Below are 12,596 nucleotides of genomic sequence, written 5' to 3' on the forward strand. Positions count from 1 at the left end.
CTCAGTCTCCCCTTTCCTGCTGGATAGACTAGACACTTCCGACTTTCCTGCCTTTGTTAACCATTCCACGGGCTTCCAGGGGTCCCCCAGGCTTCCGGGGGGCGCACAGGCTTCCGGGGGTAGCAAAGCCGAGCGTGCGCGGGCGCCCGGCAAGTATGCAAATGAGGGGAGTGGGCGGGGCGAACTGGCGAACCGCTCTGTCCAATGGGTGAGCGGCTGAAGATGCCAGCTGGAAATGTGGTCCCAATGTTTGGCCAAACTGCATTTATGTGAGAGCTCCTGATTTTATTGTGGCAAGACACTTAAAAATTTTTTTCTTTTTTTTTTAACTAGGAGCGCCAAAGAAAACGTACTGCAGGCTGTACTTGGCCTGTGCTCAAAACCAAGTTCTCTTTGGTTTCTCCTCCTTCCTGAACCTTCATCTCTCCAATCACTGTCAAGACCTACGTCTCTCACCTTCTGTCCAGTTCCTAGCTTACTTTTCTTTCTTTTCCTCTGCCAACTGGATCTATGCACCAAAGAAAGTGCTGTAACATCTGGTATCCCTTCCTCCATCACTTTGTAGTAAAACCCACCAATCAACTGCCAAATTATTCTAAAATATTGTGCCAATCATATATACCACCTTTCTATTCAAAGCCCTTGAGAAATTCCCCCTGGCCTCCAGCTGTCAGAACTCTATATCAAATGGTATCCCTCCCCAACACCCTCCAACTCCCCATCCCTCCCCTAATTAGTCGTGGTTTTGAGTAGAGCTCTTAAGGCTTGGATAAGCCTAGTGGTGGTTGTGGAGATAGAAAGAAATGGACAGATTTGAGAAGTATTTAAAAACTAAAGTCAGCAGCACGAGCTCCTAAGACCCTCACTGCAGAGCAAATTATCCATCATTTACTTCCTGTCAATGCCTGGATAAGACGCAGCAGATTCTGCACATGAGTTTGCAAGCCAGCAGCCTGATGGTCAATTTCTTTCTACAAATATCTTTCGTTTAGCCTGCATTGCTTTAAAAAAAAGAAAAGTTGCGCTTTCTAAAACTAGTAATTGTATATAAAAACCAGGATTACTGTCCAAAAAAAGTGGTGACAAATCCAGATCAAAACTTCTACGCGGGGCTTCCCTGGTGGCGCAGTGGTTGAGAGTCCGCCTGCCGATGCAGGGGACACGGGTTCGCGCCCCAGTCTGGGAGGATCCCACATGCCGCGGAGCGGCTGGGCCCGTGAGCCATGGCCGCTGAGCCTGCGCGTCCGGAGCCTGTGCTCCGCAACGGGAGAGGCCACAACAGTGAGAGGCCCGCGTACTGCAAAAAAAAAACCAAAAACAAACAAAAAAACTACGCGGCTGGATTTTATCAGATGCAGTACATTCAGTTCATAGCCTTCACCTTAGCCCAATGAATTTACTAATAAAAATAGGAAAAGGCTGACGGACACTTTAGGAATCAATTTAAAATGGGAATCAAATATTTCTGATGTCCTTCGTAAGTTTACTTCACAGGTACACTTTAAAAAATAAGGTATAAAGTTAGCAATAATGTATCTCCCTCCCTCCCCCCATTAGATGTTTGGTTTTTTTGTATTAGGCTTATCCACTAATGTGGTTACAAAATTTTCAGTCCTGGCCAGTTTATACAACTCAGTTTCTGGCACATAAGTCAGATGAGCCTTCAATGCTAACATTTCTAAAAGGTTCAATTTTAGCCAGTCTCTGGCTGGATCTTCCAACTGGCCCTCCAGATCCATCCATTCACCTCCCCCGGGCCCCGCAAAAGACCGACTTCTATGGACTACCTCTGGATTCCCAATGGGTTTGGCCAATGGTGGACACAAGCTGGCTTCTGGAGGGAGAATGAAGTCAGGGTGTCCAGTCCTCTGGCTCTGTCACTGCAGGGATGTCCCTGGCTGGCTGTGCCCCTCTTCAAATGAAGGCAGCCCTTCCCTGAGCTCCAGAGTGAAGGGGGTGGCTACTCCCTCCCCACCAGCCTCTGTGGGTACGAGACACTCCTAGTGGCTACCCTCCACCTTTGGAATCCTGGCTCAAATTTTCTCCAACTTGTCTAATTTGAGGGTGTTATCTGTTTCCTGCTACAATACACTTCCCCAGTCTCACACTTCTAACCAAATGCACAGAAGAAAACATATTCTTCTAAGAGTCATTTCCTAGAATTTGAATATCACTCTTTGGGAAAATTTGCAGCAATTTAGAAGTTTGCCTTGGGCTTCCCTGGTGGCGCAGTGGTTGAGAGTCCGCCTGCCAATGCAGGGGACACGGATTCGTGCCCCAGGCCGGGAAGATCCCACATGCCGGGGAGCGGCTAGGCCCATGAAGCTATGGCCGCTGAGCCTGCAGGTCCGGAGCCTGTGCTCCGCAACAGGAGAGGCCACAACAGTGAGAGGCCCGCGTACTGCCAAAAAAAAAAAAAGTTTGCCTTTAAGTCGTGAAGAATTTTAGAATTATATATTCTACCTTTAAGCCTGAATTGTTTCTAAACGTTTAACCAAAAAGATACATATGCAATGCTTAGCCTTGAAAGTGAAAAAAATGACATTTCCTCTAAAACTATGGACATTTAATCCCAGAAGTATCCTCACTTGGGTATTATGATTCCTCCATTGGTATTTTGGCATATCAGTGCCACCTGCTGGAAAGTTAATACAATTAGGTCTTCTAAATCCCAAAATGGTTATCTTTTGCAGGGGCAGTAGGGAGTAAATGTACTCTTTAAGGAAAAAAGCCTTATTTTTAAACACACAGCTGCTTAACTTCCACACCATTATCAATACAAACCCCACTTAATTGCAAAGCACTAAAATAAAATCTAAAACTTATAATTAAAAAAACACCCAAACATCTCTTTCTATTGGTATATCTGTGTTCTGCTCTGTGTATGAAGCTCAACATGCCTCACTTGTCTCAGCATCATCTGGACTCTTAAACCAAGATCTATATGTGAAATACATATGCTTAGATGTAATATATACTACACATATTTAAAGAAAATATATACATTTGTTTTAGTATATGACAAAGTTTTAGTCGTGAAGTGAGTAAAAGTAGACAGATGTAGGACCGGATCTTTCTGCAGTGCTTTTACCATCTCTAAGTGGCAACTGCAATAGACATAGTAGATAAACAACATGACACATGTTAACTGTTAAATTTTCTTAAAATAAAAATTGCACAAATATTCTAAATGATAATATAGAAACGTAAACAAACGATTGCTTAACTGATTTTAATAACATGACATAAAGCCCCTACACTTGATATAATTGTTATGCAAAATACATAGATGAATACTGTCTTCTTTTAAAAATATAAAATAAATAAGCGAGACGTGAAAATAGGCGTTTCCATTAAATAAATGAAAATTTTAAAAAAAGTTTTGCTTTCCATATCATTTGAAGAAGGGAAATTATCATTTTAAACAATATTCAAGTTTATTAAACAAATTAAAAAAGTATTATAAAATGTTTAACTTTCATCAGCTTCAAGGTTTATGTTACTCCCAAATTTTGCATATAGCTGAACTTTCAAATCTGCTAACACCCGCTGAATTGATTCCACTCTGGATTCTAAGGCATCAATTTCTTCTTGCAAATTTTTCTGGAAAAAAAAATTAGTTTAAATTAATTCTCTTCAGTTGGATGATTTCTGAGCATCTGTGGATGAAATAATATTGGGGAAGAATTTTAGGTCAAAAACTTTCTAAACTTGGACAGGCAGCTAAATAACACTGATAATTAAATCTAAACCAAAAGTCTGAATGTGGGGCATTTTTCATTCATGATCTATATTTGCTTATTATAGAATAAATCAAGCTTTTCTCAGTTTTGGCTGACTTAAAAAACAGAATAAAATAAAAGAAAATTAATTCCTAAATTATCATATCCTAATAAAGAAAGAATGACATTCAAACATTTAGGGTAAACAGTTTACCACGGGCCTGGTTTCTGACACAGCCTTTTCCAACTTCCCACAAAAATAACTATGGAACTAGAGGAAATGATAAAAATTCACACACTCACCAATAATTAAAAGTAACAACTTATTGTCAAAACCTGGCAGAGGGCTTCCCTGGTGGCGCAGTGGTTGAGAGTCCGCCTGCCGATGCAGGGGACACGGGTTCGTGCCTGGTCTGGGAAGATCCCACATGCCACGGAGCAGCTGGGCCCGTGAGCCATGGCCGCGAAGCCTGCATGTCCGGAGCCTGTGCTCCGCAACGGGAGAGGTCACAACGGTGAGAGGCCCGTGTACCGCAAAAAAAAAAAACCCAAAAAACCTGGCAGAAATTTCCCTAACTACGAGGCCCCTGGAGTTAGACTTTGAAAGAGCAGTAATTAGAGCCTCATTTATGAAACAGCAGCTTTGCCACACAAAATGCATGGAATGTCAGAAATTCCTTCCTGGCCAGGATCAAAAGGATTTTTCCTAAACATGACAAAGAAAAAAATGGAATCACACAAATAATATATGTACCCATTAATATCAGGAACAAAAGAAGAATGGCTAGTATTGACAACGTTATTAGTTTAGAAATACGGCCAGTGGTTCTCAAAGGGTGGCCCCCAGATCACCTGGAAGCTTGTGAGAAATATGAATTCCAGGGCTCCACTCCAGGCCTCCTGAATTAGAAATTATTGGGGTTGGGCTCAATAATCTGAATTTTTAACGAGCCCAAATGTCAGTGAATCCATACTCTCACCCAGGAATTACACTTCTCTGATTATTTCCTTAAAAGAACTTTCTACATGTGAACAAAGGTTTAGGTTTAAGAATGCTCACCACAATATTCCCATAGGAAAACAGCAAAAACAAGTTAATGTAACAACAGGAGGACAGTGGGCTGAATCAATGTCCACCAACATGACATTGAACAGTCATCAAATTTGATGTTCTTAAAGCACGTGTAGCTGGCCTAGAACAGGCTCCCAGTGAAGATCTGCTGGATAAATGAACATTAAATGGAACAAGATAATACCCAACTAGGACATTAAGTGACCAAAACGTGAAGCAAAAATACACAGAGAAAGAGGAGGAGAGAACATAAAAGAAGTACATGAAAATGTTTATTATGGACGATTATCTCTGGGTAGTGGGATTACGGGTGACTTTTCTACTTTATAATATTCTGTACTTTCTAAATACTATTAACTTAGAACACAGGTTCTGGAGGCAAAGAGGATTCCCTTTGTCATTTTGAGGAAGTCCCATAAGCTCTCTAAGCCTCGATTCTTCTTCAACTCTCAATTGGGATTCCCAGTATTATCCCATAGAGTCATCGTTAGGATTAAACAAAATCATGCTTACAAAACATTCAGAGCAGGCCTGGGACATTGTAAGAATGCATGAAATATTAGCTATCATCCCTTATTTTCCATTATACCTAAAATTACACATTCTATTTTATAATGACATAAATCCTACTTTAAGGCTTAGACTTCATCACCCAGGGAGAGACTCCAACATACCTTTGCTTCTTCTAACATTTCTTGTGTTTCTTCTTGAGAATGGCTAATGAAAACATCACCAATCTGATAAGGTATCATTAAGCAGTCGTCGTCTGCAAGCATGATATCCTCACAAGCATCTTCTAAATTCTGGAGTTGTTTCTGTAAATACAAAAGTGAACGGCAATGAAGAATGTATTCAAAATTCCCTAATAGAGGCTAAAAGCCAATTTTAATTTGGGGACCTCAACTCTTTGAGGGACTCTTTCACACAGGTATCATCACATTAAAATAAGTTTCTTACATTTTTAGATAGCATTTCATAAGGAAGCACGTAGCTCACTAACACACTGTCCTTTAGATAGTTCCAGATTGCTATAAGCCCCCTGCAGCGGACAGTGGAGGTATCCATGGCCGCTCAAAATGTCTCCTACTTTGTTTCCCGCCTTGTGACTTCTGCCTTCTTATAGTAGAATAAAAACACGAACACAAACACAAACCTGCATTTCTCAGCTTTGCTTGATGATAGGATGAAAGCAAGTAATAACATAAATTCCACTAATCAAAGACACCTGAACTGGACTTCAACCCAGGAGAGCTGCATGAGAAGAGGCTGGGCACAAGCCTCTGACACACAGGCTTGGGCACGGCAGTAGCCCAGTGTTCCGAGGACTGAGGGGCAGCGTCCCCATGGTGGAGGGGGCAGCTGGCTCTGGGATCAGTGGCGACAACAGCAGCTCCATCACCAGCCAAGTTCTCTGGTTCTGGGACCTGCTCCTAGACCCTCAGCCGAGGGTCACTCCCCTCAACAATCTGTACGCCATCTCACCTCCCTTAAACAACGTATTCCTTCTTAAACTCACTAGAGTGTATTCTGTCATCTACAACAAAGAGCCCAGACAGATATAATCACATATTACTGAATTTAGTTTTAAAAAGCTATAGCATGAAGAACTTTTATTTTTCTTAAATAAGATCTGTATTTTCAATACCTTTTTTACTTCTATTTCTTCCTTCAGCTCTGTGATTCTACTTGTATTCCGTGCAAATTTGTTTATCTTTTGTTGATCTTCAAAAGTAACGTTGACATCTTCTGCAGCCTGAAAAAACATATACACTGTTTTGTAGAGTTAGTTTTAATGGAGAAGTTATAGGTTAGCTTTTAATATAACTCTGAAATAGCCCAATAAACTACTTGCCCTCAGAGTCCAGAATCACGAGAGGTTCAGAATATCACAAACACAGGCCTTACTAAGTTTCTGCTCCACAAGCTTAAGATTTGTTCATAAATCTATAACCTCTTCTGATATGCTATGGAGTAATGCCTAACGTGCAAAAACACTTCAAATATAAATAACAATTAAGAATAAGTCCTGAATCGACACAGAGCAAAACTGCACTACCTTTAAAACTATTTTCCACCAGCCTCCACAGCTGAGGGTTGTACCAGAAAATCAGAAACAGGGAAGAAATCTTGAGAGAAACTCTCCAGGGACTGCAGGCTTTGTAATAAGGAAGTGACAAGAACAGGAGTGTACCCATTTCTGGAGATAAATATAACTCAATGCAAACTCTTTTGAGCTGTATGGCACAAAATAAAAACCCAAGGAAAAAAAAAGACTAAGTCCTGAATCAAGTCAGTCAACTTTTGGCCTAGAGCAGAATTTTTTAAGATAGCCCAGGGAACAAAAGTGATGTGATAATTAATTTTGGTAAATGCCTCAGACTGGTTTATTCTCTCAAGAGTTAAAACTTGCTTAAGTTTATTGAGGCTATCAGAAGTCTGTTTCTATAATTTTTAATCTAACTGATACACTGGCTTGAGGGTCACTATGCATTTCAGTGACTATATTCTACACACACACATTAAAAATTACATTTAATGCAGAACTTGTTTATGTGTCTTAATTATGAATAAGGTGTAATTCACTGTAAAATGATAAAAATTGAATATTTTTAAACTGTGATTAAATTTGTAAATAAAATTAGACTACTTAGACAACAAAGTATCTATGAAACCATATAACAGCTAACGTTTACTGAGCATTTATTATGTACCAAGAACTTTCTAAGTACTTTATTATCTCTGCTAATCCTCCAATCAGTCTTATTAAGTAGGATCATTAGTACCACTGTTCTACCGATGGAGAAAGCATGGAGAGGTTAAATAATTTGCCCAAAGCCACATAGCAAGTAAGTGGTAAAGCTCGGTTTCAACCCAGGTAATCTGGCTCGAGTCCAGACAGGTCCATGAGCTCTTGGAAATTAAAGGCAAAAGTGTGTGTGTGTGTGTGTGTGCGCGCGCGCGCGTGCGCGTGCGTGTGTTTATACATGCAATCATGTATACCTGGAAGAGGAGGAGGAAGTCCTTGGTTTTAATCAGATTCTCAAAGGGGCCCCTTTTTTTTTTTTTTGGTTCCTTCCCCTTTTCATTTCTTTTAAAATTTTATATTGGAATATAGTTGATTAACAAGGGACTATATATTTTTTAAACATTTTTTTTTAAATAACAGACTTCCTTAGAGTTTCCCCTCATTTATAGAAGAGGAACATGGGCACTTGATGATAATTTAAAGCAGGAAAGAGACAGATATAGCTTCAACAAGGACTATTTAGGGCTCTTTTGCCAATAACAGTAATGGTTCATAATAACCACTCCCCATCCTTTCACCCGGTCTCTCTTGACAATTGACTTTTATTTCCTTTATTTGAGGCAACCTGTTGTCTCAAGCAGTACGGAGCTTGGTGATGAGAATATAAATGCAGACACCTAGAATTCAGCCTTCCTCTGACCCAGGCTCTCATCACCCAATACACACGCATCAGCCCCATCAGACACCCAGCAGTTATCTTGAAAAAAATCCTTTACAGTGGGATATACGTATAGCTTTGAATGTTCACCCTGGTGCATAATTTTTACAAATATGGAAGTTGGGAAGCACTGAGCTATGCTACAGAAGCCAAAGCAAAGTCCATATGCAGATATGTTGGCATTCAAGTCATTTGCCTGCACAAGAAGTCTCAACTCTCTAAGCCAACAGGGAACAGAGAATTCTAGAGTTCCTGCTCCTGCAGAATTCAAATATTGAGTCCTTGAAAGCCTGAATATGTATTTACAGATGCACTTGTCATGGTGAGGCTTTACTGGGGTAATCCCCATGAAAGCACCCAGCACAGGGCTGAAACACAACTGAGGCTTAATCCATTGTTTCTGAGCTTGAATCTAAATCATGTTCCATCAGACTCACCGACACAGGGTTTCTGAAAAGTTGTGGAGAGTCTGGCCACCTGCCTTCTACCTTTCCAAAGCAGGCGTTTCCTGCTGTAGCCTCACCAAACGGCAGCCCCCAGCACACGCTGGACCCTGGAGTTCATTTCCTTAATGGTGGTTTTCTCCCTGGGGTTAAGGACTCAAGTCGGGGTGTGAGGCAAACACACGCGCTGGTTAAACCGCGTGCCACCCAGGGGAAGGCTGTTTACTGTGGAAAGTGAGAAGTCAGCACCCTCCCTGATTACAGCGGTGGCTTCCGTTTTAATCTCACTGATCTAGAACACTCCTATGTTGCTGGAAGCTCCATTTGGCAGGGAGGGAGTAATTCTAAACGGGGAGTGCACCGACGGTCAGAGGTCCATTTACCCCTGAAACTATGCAAGATGCTGTGGATTATACGTGCATTCTTCTGGAAGGGTCTTCATGGCTTTCATCAGATTCTTAAAGGGACCCACACCCCCAAAGGTTAGGAGAGAAGCCCGATGTAGTTAGTACCGCTCACGAAGCCAGAATAACTCAAGGAGGAAGGAGTTACTTAGTAGTACCAGAGTGGTGGAAAGAGTAAGAGTGGATTCAAATCCAAGGAATCAGGAACCTTAGGCAAATGGTTCAGTTCTCTGGAGCCACCTCAGGTTTGTCATCTGTAAAATGCGGAAGCTATTCCCACCTTGCAGAGGGGATAAAATGAGCACCTGGCGTAGGGCCTGGAGATGGAGTAGCCTTTCAGTAAACGACAGCTAGGTGCTTTATTTCCTGAATAACGTTTACCAAAACTCATTACAAAGAAGAACAGACTCAGACCCAGACCCAGAGGAAAATTCTGCTAGGCTTAAGAGAAATATGACTGCCCAAGATTCAAGGTGAAAGTTAAAATTCCCTGCGCTATGACGGCACCCTCATCTGGAGCATCAGCCCCTCACGGGATCCTGGGAGGAAAGCGACCCACCCTCAGTCATGCCCACACTGACTCTGGGTTTCACCAGCACAATCTGGGCCCACAGTAGGGTCCCTCAGGTTCTAAAGACCTAGGAGGAAGTTCCGGCCAATTGTAGTCTGCTTTTATTTTTGTTTTTTAAAGGTATCTACCCAGTTTCTACAATATAAAACTTTGCTTTGTATTTTTATTCACCTTCCCAGTGAACAGTCATTCATTTAATAATTACTTAGGGGGCTTCCCTGGTGGCGCAGTGGTTGAGAGTCTGCCTGCCGATGCAGGGGACACGGGTTCGTGCCCCGGTCCGGGAAGACCCCACATGCCGCGGAGCGGCTGGGCCCGTGAGCCATGGCCGCTGAGCCTGTGCATCCGGAGCCTGTGCTCCGCAACGGGAGAGGACACAACAGTGAGAGGCCCGCGTACCGCAAAAAAAAAAAATTACTTAGTGTTTCGTATGTACGAGGTACTGTGAAAGGAGGATATTCATGAGTCCTCACCTCAAGAATACTGGCACGCTTATATTCTAGTGGAAGACGTGTGCAAAAAGAAAGCGTTTCTGCTAGATGGTGATACATGTGACAGTGAAAGCAAAACAGTTTAGGCGGTGGAAGTGTTGAGGGGCTGGGGACTGAAGGGAAGGCCAAAGGTGGCTTCTCTGAGGAAGAGTCATTTGTACTCAGGACGATAAACAGAAATCGGACTGCAGTACCTTTCATGGCCAAGAACCAGGTCTGAGAAAGCAGAACTCTGGACATGACACGACTGAATCATCTCATCTTAACTTCTCACCAGAAAAAGTCATGACCCACTGGGAGGTAATGGGTTATAAAGCAATCCAGACTGCAAACAATTTTCCTTAAACTCCAAGGGCTATCCTGTGATATTTCACTCTCACACATCAGCATGCCTCTGTTTTCTCTTACAGTCGGCAGAGAAAAGAAGCACATGTCGCTAACCTATCAGAAATTGTCCACAGCACTGGACACACCTACAGGAAGATGTTGCATCTATGAGAGTCTTATTAAGATAAAGAAGAAAATCTTATGTTTTGGCCGCCACCTACCCCTCTATAAGTTATTTTACCACCATGGTTCAGCCTGTCCCCTGCCCCGGTTCTCTGTCATCCTGGCCATCCTTTTATTGAATGCACGCAGGGCCTTTGCAGGAGGTACTCCAACTTTCTCTTCTGCTCCTCATGGAATCCTACAGATCACACCTTCTCAGGAAAGCCTTCTCTGACCTCAAAGCAGACCTTATTCCAGCCCTCATTTCACAAGCCCCTTTCTTCCACAGTTCTTATCGGAGTTGCAAATTTTACAGTTTTCTGTGTGACTATTGATTAACGCCTGCCTCTCCCCAAGAGTGTAAGTTCTACAATGCTGTAAGGACAAGGGGATAAAAACCTCATTATTGTTCACCATTCTTATGTCGATCACCTAAAACTGAAACTGTGCCGTAGACCATGCTCAAAAAGTTTGTTAAATGAATGAAAGGAAAAAATGTTGATCAAGAGTTTTGATCAGGGTTCAAACCATTCTTCCACCATTTCCTCAACGTTTACTTCATCTCTCTGTACTTTAGTTTCTACATCTGTCGAATGAGGGTGAACCACAACTAGTATCTTCCATGGAGTTAAAGGCCATACCTGACAGAGAGCCCAATATAAAAACAAAACAGAGGCCAAGTGAATCTCACATAGCTTCTGTCAATCATCATGGCCCTAAACCCAACTCTGGTACCTGATAAGAATTCGTGGATGACAGACCAGTAGAATAAGCAACTCACCCCAGTTTGCCTGGGGCTTTCCCAGTTTTAGCACTCCCTCCATCTCAGGCAAACCTGGATGGATTGGTCACCCTACAGCAAGTGCAGGAGGGCTTAGACTATGGGGTGCCCTTGAGCAGGAAAGCAATGGAAGCACATTCCCATGTGGTCTTAGAAGCGGAATGAAAGGAAACACACACGAGACTACAGAGCAAATCCCTTCAGCCAGGGGACTCTCATCAGACAGCATGGAAGTTAAAAACACAGGCTCTGGAGGCAGAACATCTATGTTTATGTAAATCCTAATTTGCCTCTGTGCTTCAGTTTCCTCATCTGTAAAATAAGGTTAAACATAACATCACCCTTAACGGAGTGTAAGATTAAAATAAACAATGTATACGATGTGCTTAAACCGGTGCCCAGCACACAGTAAAGCCTCAATAAATATCAGATATTATTTCCTTGTCCCTCTCCATTTTCTTTCTATCTAGATTTCTTTAAGCATCTGGGTAGACTTAACAAATTATAAGCCCTGAAGACGCGTTCTGCTTGCTTAGTAGGATAAAAGGTGGGCTTTGGGAAAAACAAAATAACACCTGAGTTTGCACTCCATCTCTGCTTATTAGCTGAGTCACTTTGAAGCCGCTCACCGCTCTAAGTTTCTCCGTCTGTAAAGAGGGAGGAAAACGTGCCCTTGCTAAATTGCTGTAAGGATCCGTGATAATAATAAACGGACGGCTTCTGGGCCCCGGCCCATCGTCTATCCTCAATAACAGACGGTTTTAGCCTGGAGGGCGCAGGGGCACCGAGTGTAGAGTTGAGTGGCTCAGGGGCCAGATAATCCGGGGATTGCGGGTTCCTGCTCTGCTCCTTACGACTGCGTGACCTTGGGCAGGTGACTCCACCTCTCTGGACCTCAGCTTCCTTGCCTGCAAAGAAGGGTACCAGAGCGCCCACCCTTGTGAACTTGTAAGGGTTAAACGTGACGACCCAGGTAAAGTACCTGCGTTATGGCCAGCCGCAGTCAACCGGACCCTTAGGCTTCCCACACCCCAAGGACAAGGTCTGGGCAGCGGGATCCTCAGATTCTCCAGGATCATCCTCAGCTCCGCCAGAAGCGACGCAGAGTCCTCTAAGGGTCCCAGACCCCAAGACGCCGGGCGCGGGCAGGCCTAGCCCC

At 42.8% G+C, this 12,596-nt stretch overlaps 1 protein-coding gene across 1 annotated transcript in view; it reads right to left on the reverse strand.

The window, feature by feature from the left end:
• Positions 1-3,216: 3,216 nt before the first annotated feature.
• Positions 3,217-12,596, reverse strand: part of PFDN4 (prefoldin subunit 4) — a 9,840-nt gene continuing 460 nt past the window's right edge. Inside the window, exons 2-4 of the mRNA XM_024750329.1 lie at positions 6,440-6,547; positions 5,469-5,609; positions 3,217-3,603 (exon numbers count right to left, since the gene is read on the reverse strand). Of these exons, the coding sequence (XP_024606097.1) occupies positions 3,472-3,603; positions 5,469-5,609; positions 6,440-6,547 (381 nt within the window). The 3' untranslated portion in view covers positions 3,217-3,471. The remainder of the gene's footprint in view (positions 3,604-5,468; positions 5,610-6,439; positions 6,548-12,596) is intronic.

This window comes from Neophocaena asiaeorientalis, unplaced genomic scaffold (genome assembly GCF_003031525.2).
Source record: "Neophocaena asiaeorientalis asiaeorientalis breed wild unplaced genomic scaffold, Neophocaena_asiaeorientalis_V1.1 scaffold606, whole genome shotgun sequence".
In the NCBI taxonomy this organism is placed as follows: Eukaryota; Metazoa; Chordata; class Mammalia; order Artiodactyla; family Phocoenidae; genus Neophocaena; species Neophocaena asiaeorientalis.